This window comes from Amia ocellicauda, chromosome 19 (genome assembly GCF_036373705.1).
Source record: "Amia ocellicauda isolate fAmiCal2 chromosome 19, fAmiCal2.hap1, whole genome shotgun sequence".
In the NCBI taxonomy this organism is placed as follows: Eukaryota; Metazoa; Chordata; class Actinopteri; order Amiiformes; family Amiidae; genus Amia; species Amia ocellicauda.
The window spans coordinates 12,958,520-12,972,120 of NC_089868.1; the positions used below are offsets into that span (position 1 = coordinate 12,958,520).

The 13,601-nt window shown below is 38.6% G+C and overlaps 1 protein-coding gene across 1 annotated transcript in view; it reads right to left on the reverse strand.

Moving 5' to 3' along the window:
* Nucleotides 1-5,949: 5,949 nt before the first annotated feature.
* Nucleotides 5,950-13,601, reverse strand: part of LOC136714540 (uncharacterized) — a 105,895-nt gene continuing 98,243 nt past the window's right edge. Inside the window, exon 5 of the mRNA XM_066692082.1 lies at nt 5,950-11,028. Within this exon, the coding sequence (XP_066548179.1) occupies nt 10,815-11,028 (214 nt within the window). The 3' untranslated portion in view covers nt 5,950-10,814. The remainder of the gene's footprint in view (nt 11,029-13,601) is intronic.

The window sequence follows — 13,601 nt, forward strand, 5'->3', positions numbered from 1 at the left end:
AAATGCTGCCATTGTTTGAATTGCTGTTTTATTCTGGCCCAAGTGCAACATGATTTAACAGTACAGAACACTAAAATAATTAGAAAGCTGGATTTTAAAAGCAATAAAAATGGCTGTTTGTTTTTCACAGAAATTCCATTAGCTTATAATGAGAATCAGTGATCGACGAAGGAGCAAGTATTCCTTGACCTTTAATCTCCACATAATGTGGTGTGCAGAGCAACCAATTAAAGTTACACAAAAGGCAAGGTTTATGAGTCTTTTGTGTTTCCTTACCAGAGATTCGAAACTACAAGTAAATAATATAATATTATGACTGAGCTGGTTATTAAGACATAGCTTCACAGATGTAGTGTTGTTGGGGGTTGTGCAATTTGTGTATTGCTCAGTGACCCATGCTTTTGTTCCCTCTTTAATGTTTTGTAACTGGTCTTCTCTGTGGTAGTGAGCAGACTTTCATTTCACAAGGCTGTGAATTATATTAAACTGACATTATGGGCATGCCAATCTAAATACTCACCTCACAATGTCTACTTGTTTCCTGAGTGTCCACAGTCATTTCGCTGTATCGCCAAAACAAACTAATATAACACACAACAGAACGCGTACCCCTGGAATGTAAAACATGTCTTTGATGAGATCTAAAAAATGTAAATGAAAGCAAAGTGCTAGAGTAAGTCTCAATAGATTAATTTGAAGTGTTCACTGAATTATGATTCCTTTTTAATTAATTATAGAATTAACTGCTTTGTTAATACATTCCTAACGGAATTGAGCTGCTGGCAAGTTTACAATGAAAAAAAGGAAAGAAAGAAAAGAAGGATACATTTTTCTTGACATTCACTTAACTTTAAACTCGTCAGTGTCGTAAGCGAGATCCTTCGTGTCTGGTGAAAACGATCTGGCGAGAACATTAGGGTTACAGTGAGATTTGCGTCCAGGCAAGACATTTTGATGGGAAATCATTGGGATTTAAAATAAACAATAATGATGAAATGAAAATTGAGATGGGGTGTGATGGACTAGATCCTAGTGGTTACAAAATAAATAAAATGCACAAAGAACATGGTCTACTTAGGTCTACTTTAGGTCAGCTATATATATATATATATATATATATATATATATATATGATTGAGCAGTATTCAAACAGTATTACAGGAAAATGTCCTCTAAATCAGCTTGGAGAGTGCAGACCCTTACACTGATGACAATAAGCTCCAATTAACAATTAAAATCTGCCCCATCACACCCTCCTTCAAATCAACAAAGCAGGCAACATCTCCTGTAACGATCTGAGATGAAATCAGCATCTCTCTTCATTAAGAATGCATTTTTGTTTTCCTCTTCAGTTTAGGACATCCAAGGCTAAGCGTTAATTATTGCTTTACTCAGCATTGGAGAGAGAGAGAGGGAGGAATATCAAGGATTCATATTCAGTTCTGTAAACATCTAGGCTGTTTTATGATTACTTTAATGGGATGTTAAATGGTGCTGTATGGATTTAAAGGATGTTTATTTGACTAGTTAAGGATTATTGGATCTGGTTGTTGAAGGTAATGGTTGAGAAGTGAACCATTCCAAAGCTTGCTTAGAAACGGTAGAGTTTCAGTAGAATAGATGGACCTCCTTTTCTACTCAAGTCAAACCAACTACCATAGGCTCTTCCATAGTGTGAGCATGAAACATTAAAAACTCTGTATAAGGATGTCTGCTTTTTCTAAAGAACAGGTCATCTAAATGTAAATGTTTGTATATGCCTTACCCACGTTTTTCAGACAGGACCCGAGCCAACGCCTGGCAGTGCCCTATGAGAGTGTAACAATAGTCTGTATAATAATACAAATAAAAAGCATTACTTTACATTAATGACCAGAATGACTGGAAAATAATTCAATTAAGAGGAATCGCATGATAAAATTCTGGCTTGCTGTTAATTTTCATCCAATACTATGAATGTTATGTGGCCACCGTATGTGTGTCACAGAGATCCAAATATGTGCAAATGTATTTACGGGGAAACGATACCCTCACCACGTAGAATCTAAAGCCAGCGGGTTATTTACCAGGGCTGTCTCCTATGATGTACGCATCAGCACAATATCTCTCCTAACAGAATCCCGATTGTTTTGATATTTTTATTAACACGTCCTGAATCATAAATCATCTGGGGACTGGAGACAATTCCTCTTCCCATCTCTCTCCAGCATCAGATTATAGGAGGAAGACAAACTTGTCCCTGGCGCATCACGCGTCCGATGTTGGAGCGGGGCGAACGGCACCCTCCTCACACGACTGCTCTGGCCGATATGGCAGTGGTCTTCAAACGTGCAAAACGCCTTCAGATGTGAATTTTTAAACATCAAAATAAAACCTCTTGTTTGCAGAGGGGAAGTAATGTATTCCAAAAATCCACAAAAATATACACTGCATCTTGCGCACAACTGCAAGCATAATCCCTGGTAGATTAAATATCATCAACAATTATCCCCCAAAAAGGGTATAAGTAAAATGAGCCTGATGCCTTCTAACACATTTAAAATGGTTTCTCTTCAATTAACTGTTTAGAGTTGGCTAGTTTTTATAGAGGCAGAGGCAATAACAACTCCAACAGTTTGAGTGTTTGAGATTTCTGTGGTATAGTTTTAATGTAGTGCTTCAGCATGATCATTGTCTTTGTGTTACTCATGATGACACACAAGCTCACCCGTGAATTATAACAATCTTAAAATAATTGGACAGAGAACACATCAAATATGCTAAGTTTTGGGTTGTTTATAGACTGTTTATCTTGATCTAGAACACAAATATGACTCCTTACGCTGGAAGATTGTAAGTGTAAAAAGTGTAATATTTCATGTTCACATTTTTCTGAGTTGTATGGATTTTGTCACCCTATGTATGTTAAAGTCAGAGTATGAGTTCCCACGCAACCTGACTTTGCCAATAATTAAATAAGTAAATTCTGCAAACACTGTCTAGAGGTGTAAATACTTGCATCATAGTCCTGTTTTTGTTTGCGTGTGCTGAAAGGGATTCTACTTCCCCAAGGATTTTTATTCCTTTATGAGCTAAAGTGCATTGGAACAGTCCAAGCTGCATCTCACCAACCAGTCAAGGTTAGTCTACAGCTTGAGTACATTTGCACTTCAAAGGACAGGTGTCAATTACTTTGTTAAACCCTTGTGAGTGCATATATATATTAGTATAGTTCTCCTGGTGTGCAGTAGTGAAAACACAATTTAAAACCCACTCTATTTATTAAAACAAATAAATGACAAAATATATCGGACAAGCAGTCAGCCCCCTTTCCCTTGTCAAGTCTCTGTCGTATTATTTTTTACATGCCTTTTCCAGCTTTCTGGACATCTTATTATTATTATTATTAAGCATCTTCAAATCTTATCTTGGTGGACAGGGGAAATGATTACACTGTTAACCACAACACACAGATAATTTACATTACAATAGGACTGCATTCTTCATTTAGCATCTTCCTGCAGTCTATTATATGGCACAATGAAGGGACACTGCATTCACAAGCTATTATGCATCCCCACACATTTTCATGTCAGAATAGCTTGCTAGAGAGCTCCAAACTGTCACACTATCTTAAAGCGCACAAATGCAATGTTGAATTCCTTTAACACAAAAATATATAGATATCACTATCATTGCTATAATGATCTCTGTATGCCACCTCAATTCTACAGATCTGAAACTAGGAAAGTAATTAGTTTAATTCATCCTTTTTTCTGTACATTGATATTAAACATTATGTATCACTCATGATACAAATTTGCATACATGCATGCAAGAGCTATACAGTAATTGTGTCTACATGTTTATATAATAGCTCTATTTATATATGTAAATTTATACAAAAATATGCATAAAAGTTAGAGGTCAATTACTCATTTTCCTATTTTTAAACAAAAATGCTAGTGTTTGCTGTCATCAACCAGAGAATACCCGCAGCAGTCCCAACAGGAATGAAACTAACTTTACACTCTAAATAGTTTCCCCTCCACATGTACGGCACACACATAATGTATGTCGTCCATACATGGGTGTAACAAGAAACCTTTGAAGCATTTGATATGCCTTTTCGTGGAGAGATTTATGGCTCTTCCCATTGAGTCTCATTCTGACATCCGAAGAGACGACTTCACAAAACTGTCATCTGTCTCGCTGTGGGAAAAGGTCCTCATTTTTGTATTCTTCAGTGGAAATTGAAGAGATCTGGTAACTTGACCCAAGGGGCCGGGATCATTTATTGTTAAAGATCCTCTACATTTTCGCCTGTTTCAAAAGGGCGTTTCTAGAACTCCACTTAGCATGTTTTTGCCAAGTTATGGTTTGGCTGGTTTCTCTTGATATTTGTGCCGTATGTATGATTCCCATATCACATTCCAGCGTCTTTTTCATCGCGATCCAAACAGTCGTATTTACCTTGGGAAATAATGAAAATCAAATCCTTTGCAGAAAACCCCCTAATGCAAATAGTCTCCAAAATCGGTCAAATGTAGACTTATGGGTTTTACTCTCCTGAAAGTCTGCAGCAGGAATAAATATACGCTTTTTTTTTTTTTCCGCCAACCCACAAAGGAGAAGTGTCATATCGGGATTCACAAAAGACAGGAAAAATGCATCTGCATGCTGCTTTCACCTCTGGCAATAAACTGAAGCCAATCCCTTTAAAATGACTAAAGCTACTATTATGGAATCCTTTGTGTGTGTGTGTGTATTATCAAAGTTTATATTATATTGTACATTAAACTAAACTTATTTATCAGTGATACCTTTGTGCTGGGCACTGATTCAGCCTAGAGAAAACTGTTACTTCAACTGATTGAACTGGGCCAGGACGGGCTGTGGTATCGATGGAATGAAACGATATAATAGGAGAGAAAAAGAGATCTGTGCTTGGGTAAAACAAAACAGCTACTGCACACTGTTTGTACTTATTTAAAAAGCTTTAGTACAGCATTCTTCAAATACTCCTGCCAAAAAAGTTCCCCATTTAGCTTTTGAGTCACCCAGACTTAAAACAAATTCATAAATCAATTTTTTTTTATAGACCTATATGATGGGACAAATCTGTCACGGTTCTGATGTGTGAAGCCATTTTACGAAGCTTTTGAGTGGGTCAGGGATGTACTACACGCTGGAAAAGAGTCACAAAGTGACTCAGTGGGGATTTGCCGAATCCCAAAAGGCAGCGGGAAACCCACGCTTGCACTTTGTTTAGTGGCAGTTTTTGAACTTTGAAAAGACCCTGTAATGAAGGCGCTTTGTTCTCCCAATTTCACGAAGGCTGGCTTGTTGTTTGTAAAATGCTAATGTTGCTGGATGGTGCTTAATCTCCTCAACAGGTAGCTGAATGGGAGATCATTGGAGCTGCAGATCAAAAACCTCCCACAACTGGGACATTTGGTGCAACAGACCTGAGCGCCAAATCTTTGTTGGTTCATCAAAGCTACCTGCTATTTCTCATCTGATGAAAGCACAGTGGGTCGGTCCACCTGGACCACTGTCATGAAAAAAAAAAAAAAAAAGCTAGATCTTGAATACAAAAATCCCGCACCCCTGAAATACAGCTAATGGTATTGTTCATGCTAACTTTTGACTAATTTCAATATCTATTAACTGTTTCTGGTACTATGTGTTTTTTTATTTTTATCTTCTTTAATAAGCAAAAACAATGATGATTTAAATTCAAGAAAACATAATTAAAAAATAAACTGCTTTTTTCTATTCTTTACAATACGGGTTGTTCAGTTTGATACATATTTGCTATCCAGTCTGTATATTAAAAGCATATATCACTATACAGGACATCATAAAAGGTATAATGTAGATATAACTAAAAATCATGATTTGTTTACAACTTGTTATACTTTTTATTATTATATGGGGCATCGGTACAAACAAGACAAGACCCTGCTGTAAAAACAGTACATTTCTTTATTATATTCACATTTAAATATTGCTGACAGATAACACGGAATAGGAACGTGAAACAAAAGACATTGACAGGTTTTTACAAATGTGACACAAACAGTGTAGGGTATGCGTTTACCTCTGCTGATGCTTTTTGAGAGAGACGCATCTCAAAAGCTTGTGTGCAATGTGCATTTAGCAAACAGAAAAAACAAAAGGCACTCTAATATAGGAAATACTTATTCTAGTAAGTGCTGGAGGTGTAAAGTAATTGGATTTGACCCAAAACATAAACCTAGAAAAGGTCTGTTCCCATTGGTACAGATTGTCATTGCAGAGTAAGAAGCAAATGGCAAACGTCTGATCTCAGCCTTGTCCGAAATAGTTGACAAACTTCACTTAAACTGCATTTAAACAGTGAAAGCATTTTTGTTCTGTATCCAAAAGGTAAGAGGAGAATGAGTCCTGTTGTTAATATTTGTAAAGTGGCTCACTAAGAATAGAACCAAAGCAACAAAGCCTAAGTTTAGCGGTGAAGTCATGCAGGCGGGCATGTTGAGTTTTAATTTCCAATTAGAATACACGGTTTTGAAACCAAAATATTAATGATTTAATTGTCTTGTTAATAGAATCAATCCTCTTAAAAATTTAGGCCAGGAATATATATAAAATATGCTAAAAGTAAAACTTGTCTTAGGAAAACATGCCCATGTGGCAACAGAGTCTAAAGAATTGTGTATTCATTGATTAATTTGTTGACTGGATCTACATTACTGTATTAGAATGTGTTTCAAGTAATTTTAAAGTAAAACTAAAATAGATTTCAGTATATTTATATATTTATATATATGGTGGCTGGTGTCATTTTGGAATGTCGCAGCGACAAAGTGCAATCAGATAACTACCAAAACGACAACAACAACCCAAATCTGCCAGAAAACGTAAGCACCGGCTTGCATGAAGCCACCGCCGGACACTGCTAGAATTTCAAGCAGCGATATTTCAGGAACATTTGTCTTGTGCCGGAGCCCAGGCACGTAACCTTTCGGATGCCATTTGTGCCAAAGTCTCCACCGCCTCATTCAGAGATCAAGAGATCTCCCTGGTGAAGGTATGCCTCCCTCGCCGGCAGCCTGCGCGTTCCTCCTGTAGCATTCTGTGGCGCCATTTGGAGTCCCAGATGTAGGAAATGAAATAATCCACGCTCATACAGTCAGGAAAGTGCCCATCTGGCACATCAGAATATTAAGCCTTGAAATCACACAGGCGTGGGCCCACTTTTGTTATGGCATTTCACAACAGCTAGGCAGTGTGTTAGCCCTATGATCCGTCCTAGAGATAATACTGACGCTCACAAATGTACAACTGCTTACCACAAAAAACAAAAAAAACAACAGACCGAACAGGAGCAGCTCGAATGAATGCTGTCGCATGTTTAAATGAACTAAAGTATGTGATATATACATAAATGACTGAAAGAGAATACATATTTTCAGACTTATTTTGTCTGACACGTGCTAAAACAAAGTGCTTGTTTTGCCATTTGTCTTGTTATTCCTGTTCAATAAACATCCTATAGTCGTTAAAGATAATAGAATATGCTCAAGAGTATATGAAATCCAATTATTTTTCTTATTTTACATTATCATCATTTTTTGTGTGCTTTATCTAGATTAACCCCCCTTTCCCCTTTTCATTCCTTTCCCCTTTGTCACCCCCCTTTTGGTTAATCTCAGCTTAAAGGATGATTCAACTGAGCCACAGATGTGACCGATGCCACACTCTCATCGCCACTTCACAGGCTATTTAATTAACAGAAAAACAAACCAAAAAAAAAGCATTGCAACTAATGGCACTAATGAGATGCACAAGGCCGGGTGAGCCTAATTAGGGACACAGAATTGTCCGTGTCTATATGACGCAAAAACTCAATAGGCACATTTTGGGAGTGTGTGTTGGCCGAGCAGAGCTTTCACAGGTACAATTTTAAGTAAGCCTCCAGTTTTTAGTGCAGCAATTGTTTCACATCTCTAAAATTCCCTACATCTGTAGATTGTCATTTCTACTTTTAGTCCCCGATTTCCCTGATTTCATACGTCTTTTGTCTGTACAAACCTTGGATGTACTTTTCCTGCTCTAAACATTAGTAGGAACTGTAATAACGTCTGCCTGCCCCTTTTATTTCCTTTATTCTCACTTATCCTTTGATACGTGGAGTGTGTGATTTCCTCTAAAGGCCTATTACTCCAGCAAAGTTCCAACTAGAACTCCAAGTTTTTTTGTTTTTTTTTTAAATCTGAAAAGGCTAAATGGAAATCACTCCAGTAGGATAGAAAGAAAAGGGTTAAATAATACAGCAGGAAGGCACACATACTATAAGGTCACGTCGGAAAGAAAATCTGTCAAAAATGGCTTACCTCCCCCATTGTTAAAATTATAATATTGCCCAAAGCTTTTTGTGGGTTGAAAGCTTTCTAGCTCATCCATGCCTTGATTATCTTAACTCTGGCTGTGGTGTCATGAAAAGAAGGTGAAGACATACCTTTGACTATTTTCTGATGTTCTATTTGAAACTGAATCCATCAAACACCACCTAAATGAAATAAAAGCAATTTGAAATCCCCCTGTTGTAATTCCTACATGTCCTATTAGGAATATCTGAAAGGATCCAGTAATGGTAGGAGAACCAAAATGGCTAAAAAAAAAAGAATGATCCTGTAAGCTAAGCTATGCACAAATACTTGTCTATCTACACTGAATACAGGTGTCCAAAACCTACAAACCCATTGCTCATGTCATTAAATCAATAGATATTACAGTGGTTGGTCTAGTACAGGTTCCTAGTACCTCTAAGTAAAGGTCAGTCTTCACCCAGGCAAAACCACAGTCTGGCACACAGGAAGGTTTACACCAAGATAATGAGGGACTTGTGAGAATGCTGATAGGCTAATTAGAGGCGAAGCATTTCATATCAGCTTGGACCACCCTCGTCGCGATGTAGACCTCCTGTATTTCCACTGCAAAATCAAAGGGCAATCTAGAAAGTTCATCTATATTCATGGGGAAAGCCAAAATCATTCCCTCCACGGCTACTCAACAACCAAGCCAATTAAGAGGAAAATAGGGGTTTGCTAGAGCTGTAAAACCAAACAAGAAACGGGCACAGTTCTGTCAGGTGCACGCTCTGTTGTAATGCTCTAATGATACCTGCACAAAAGCAAGAGGTTGCGTCCTCTTTCTCTAAGCAAAACTTCTGATAAGAACACTATGAGGTTTGATAACACGCTCCCTCCCACTCCCGAAGCCGGCCCGCATTCGCTTTCTCTTTCTTTCCTGTTAATTGTCGCGAAATGAGACGAGGAGGGAGAGGAGTTTGGATGGGAGGCAGTTTCTAATAATGATAATGGTGTTAAAACACACACCGTGCTGACAGAACGCCGCTTGGAGCCGACCGAGAGAAAGTATCGCACAGTCGCAGCTCCGTACCTTGTGCCAAACTGTGTAGGAAGTGGGGAATATTTGTTCTGATTTTATTCTTACCCTTCGCAGTACCTCAAGCCCATATGCTGTCTCTGAGAACGCTTTGGCTGAGTTCTGTGCAAGGCTGCTTGGTACGGCAGACAGAAAATCCTAGGGTGCACAGTCGCTGGAGCAAGATGGCTGAAATAAAGTAATGTAGAAGACGAAACAGCCACAGTGGTACTCCATACTTCACCTCAAAAGTTGTATAAAAAAATAATATGCATTATACAGGGGAAGCCGTGATTAAGAGATTCTCCTGATTAAGATTATTGTGCAGCTAAAGAGTGGGTGCTCCCTCATTTTCCTCCAATCTAATGTAGCTCAGGTTCTAAGTATGTTGCTGTCAAATAATAATGGGATCTCAAATCGTCCTTTGACAATAGCTGTGGAATGACATGTTTCACTTTCAAGTCTGATATGAAGGGAAAAAAAAAGGCTAGAGGTCTTTAATTGTAGGCTTTTAAAGGCTTTTAAATGTTAGGAACAGGAAAAAGCCATTTAGTCCATTGAAAGATCATCTATTGTTGGAATGACCTGAGAGTGCTTGTGGCTACTAGCTTCACCTGTCTTGTTATTAATGAAAATGTGTATATTTCCACCTTTTATCTCTGCAATATATATATATATATATATATATATATATATATATATATATATAGATCAGAATGGTCTAAAGCAAATCGGGAATTTGAAACCTTAAACTAAGTCTTCCCTTTTTTGTTCCTAGGCCCAGAGTCTTCCTAACCCTTTCGCTCTGACATGCTCTTGAACTATCAATTAGTTTCTATAGTTCACTGGTTTGAGTTTTAACAGGACTCCGGGTCCTGCTATTTCTGTAGTTTGATTCTGGAAATGTGCCTGTAGCAAAAAAGGGAACAGTCTAGCATTCAGAGGGGCTGCAAGGCAATATTTCCTGCACCAAACCCCCTTTTCACTAAAATCCCATGCCTTTCTGCAGTCTGATACACCATTATAGACAAAGCTCCTATTTTTCAATCAACGAAGACGCCAATAATACAAATTCACCAACTAGAAATGGCTCTGCCTTCTGTTGTCAACACAAGAGCCTACAATCACATCCTTATTGACAAAAAAATCTATCCCAACAGCCCCCCTTCGCCTGTACCCACAGCCTCAACAAAAGCCACCAATATAATTTTGATAAGCCACCTTTCCTCTCCTCTCCTCTCCGTGGTGTCTGTCCCATTGACACATGGCCAAAGATGCCAGCAGGGGAGAAATCTGTCCAATCCAGAAGCTAAATGAGTCACTGAGAGTCAATCTGTTTTTTTCATTGCTTCTGGGGTTTCCTTGGGTCTTGTCCTGGGTGTGCTGGTTTCTGTTCCCTCTCAGAGCTTGAGGCCCCGGCTCTCGCTCGCTTTGACGGCCTCCTGCTTCCTCTCCCCTGCTCGGCTCGCCACAGCTGTTGATGAGTTTTGACCGGCTGCTGCTGGCCACCAAAGGCCGAAGCCCGTGTCAGTTCGCTCCACAGTCCGCGCCTGAACGGAAAATGAAGACATCTTGGCAGTGCTGTATCGGGTGCCGCAGTAGCTCACGAGGAACCTGAGGGGGGGAAAAAAACAAGGAATGGAAATACAGAAAGAATACCGATAACCAAAAAGCCCCCGTACTAAACTCTCAACTTGGTTTCTCGTCTCATTTCTCTTTCCTCCCGCGTTTCTGGGCACATCATTGTGCTTCTATAATTAAGTGAGCTTAACCTCATTACAATTTTGTCCACCTCTCCGTCACAAGCCCCACACCAGCCACAGTAAACCCTCCTGAGATCTATTACCGACTGACAACAGTTAGAGACGCCTGTTTATCCCCCTGTGTTTCAATCTGTAACAGTTGGGAATGTGTTTGAAGTCAGTGTGCAAGTTTATCTGGGACACATTTGATGTGAGAGGTGCTGTTTGAAATAATTATATCTTATGTAGCTATGAATACATAGTTTGGCACGTCACTGAAAAATTTAGAGAAACATGAACGCAGCAGTGAAATAATGAAGGTAATAGAAAGCAAAAAATAAATAAAAAAATCACTTCAAGACTATATGAAATGTTAAGTCTGGTAAAGAAAACCATTAACGTAAAAGTTCTCAAGTAACTTTGACCTAAAACAAAAACAATGTAAACCACAGAGTTTTATTTCTACCCTTTTTTGCTCACCTTATTCTAAATGTAGAAGACAATGCATTGAAACAAATATTTAAAACAATATGATAATAATTTGACGCTTTTCGAGAATTTAATCGAAAATGTCTTTAACGTAACAATTTTGCCGCACAGATTTGCCGCATTGTTGCTTTGTAAGAAGCCGTCGCATTAATGGAAAATCAGGCCAGCAAATTCACCTATTGAATTGCAGCTGAAAACCTTAACTATACACATCTCAGTTTTTAGTTTTTACATACATTTGAAGATAACAGCAGCTTCTAATGAATTACTTGAATTACTGGCAATCGCAAAGCAATTAAAACATCATTCAAGGTTACCCTTTGATTAATTCCAGTGATAAAACTAAGAATGTCTGTGTAAAATAGTAGCTGAAGTGTCTTTTGTTTCAAATTTTCTTGCCTCCCAACCTGCCAGATTTAACAATGTCACTTTTTTCTTTGTCCGGGATGCAAATTGAATCCTCTTGTAAGGCTGAATGGAAGGAACCTAGATTTCAAATTGCTAGCACAAAGTGCACCAATGCCATACTTCTTAACTCTCTGTCTACCGTAGAATTGGCAGAGCAAGATGATTTGGTCAGACTTATATTGCAGGAAATGTGCTTTTCTAGCTCTGTAATCAACTAGAGCCCTTGGAGACAACACTATAAAATGACACTGTCAGATTATCATCATTGATCTGTAGACAAAAACCCATACAAACATTTAAGGATCTATTATGTCCATCTTTGTTGCACCTCCAAATGCTCTATTCAGTGCACGAACCAAATAAAGTGGAGATGGTGCCTAGTTAACTGAAGGATTGACTGATTCACTCCTGCTGGTCAGGGTGTGACTGATGTCATCTGCTTTTTTGGTGCACAAATGAGTCAAATGGATGGCATGACTTCTTTATTTGCACAGTTTTTTGGTATCAGTAGGATCACCTGTATCTAATCCCTTAATTCCAGAAAGGGCTTCTGTGACACTGTGACCTTTGAACTGTGTCAAGAGGTGTCGGTTCCAGCAGGACAAACAGCTGGAGGTAATTGGTACAACACTTGATACAAAGAGTGGTTCCTAGTTGTCAATTGAATTTCAATCATGAAACTCACTACAGAAAACATAAGGTAAAATTACAGCGTTGACTGAAGACGCCACTCAGAAGGAATGGTTTCAGGAGGGCTATCAGCTTTGGCAAACAATAACAAAGAAATGCAGTGGACATTTCAAACCAGAGATTCTTCACATGTCAAACAGTGGTGAACCAACTTGATTAAACGCAGCATTTCATTTCTGTCGGATCAGGAACACGTCTATAATATAGATCTCCCAACCTGGACCGCTGAAGGGATGCTGACTGTCAAAACACAGAGAGAATTTTAATCACACTGCTGTTCCTTGCACTTCATAAAAACCTTTTTGGGATAAAATCCTTATATTTTCAAGTTTATCTTTCCAATGAATTAGTGTCGAACCCTTGACGAAGGCATTTTTTAGACATCATCAGGTCCATGTCTAAAAAGCACAAGCAATTCATGGCTTTATCTCCAGTCACTCGCCACCATCGAGAGGCACTTAATGTGAAGTGTTAGGACATTTTCGATGACCCTACAGGTTGCCCGGCAACCTCAAACTTGAGTGGAGATGCAGATTGAACGGTGTCATTGTGAGGTTATTGCTTCTAGGTTACTGCACAAACGTTGGTTTTGTCGGGGTACTCCTGGTGACAGAACTCCAGCTGATTGGTAATTAGTCAACGCTGGTGTCACTGAAAGCTGTGACATTACAAAGGAGACTTAAATATCCTCAGAGAAAAAAAATAGGTTGTCCCCCTTAATTAATGTGAGCCTGTCCTCATCTGTGACCAGAAATCCTTAAAACTAAGTCAAAAATTTGAGATTAAGGTAATAAGAATTATACGTCCCCAGATCAACATTGCTGTAAACTGAAACAACCTGTCTTTTTAGTGACCATG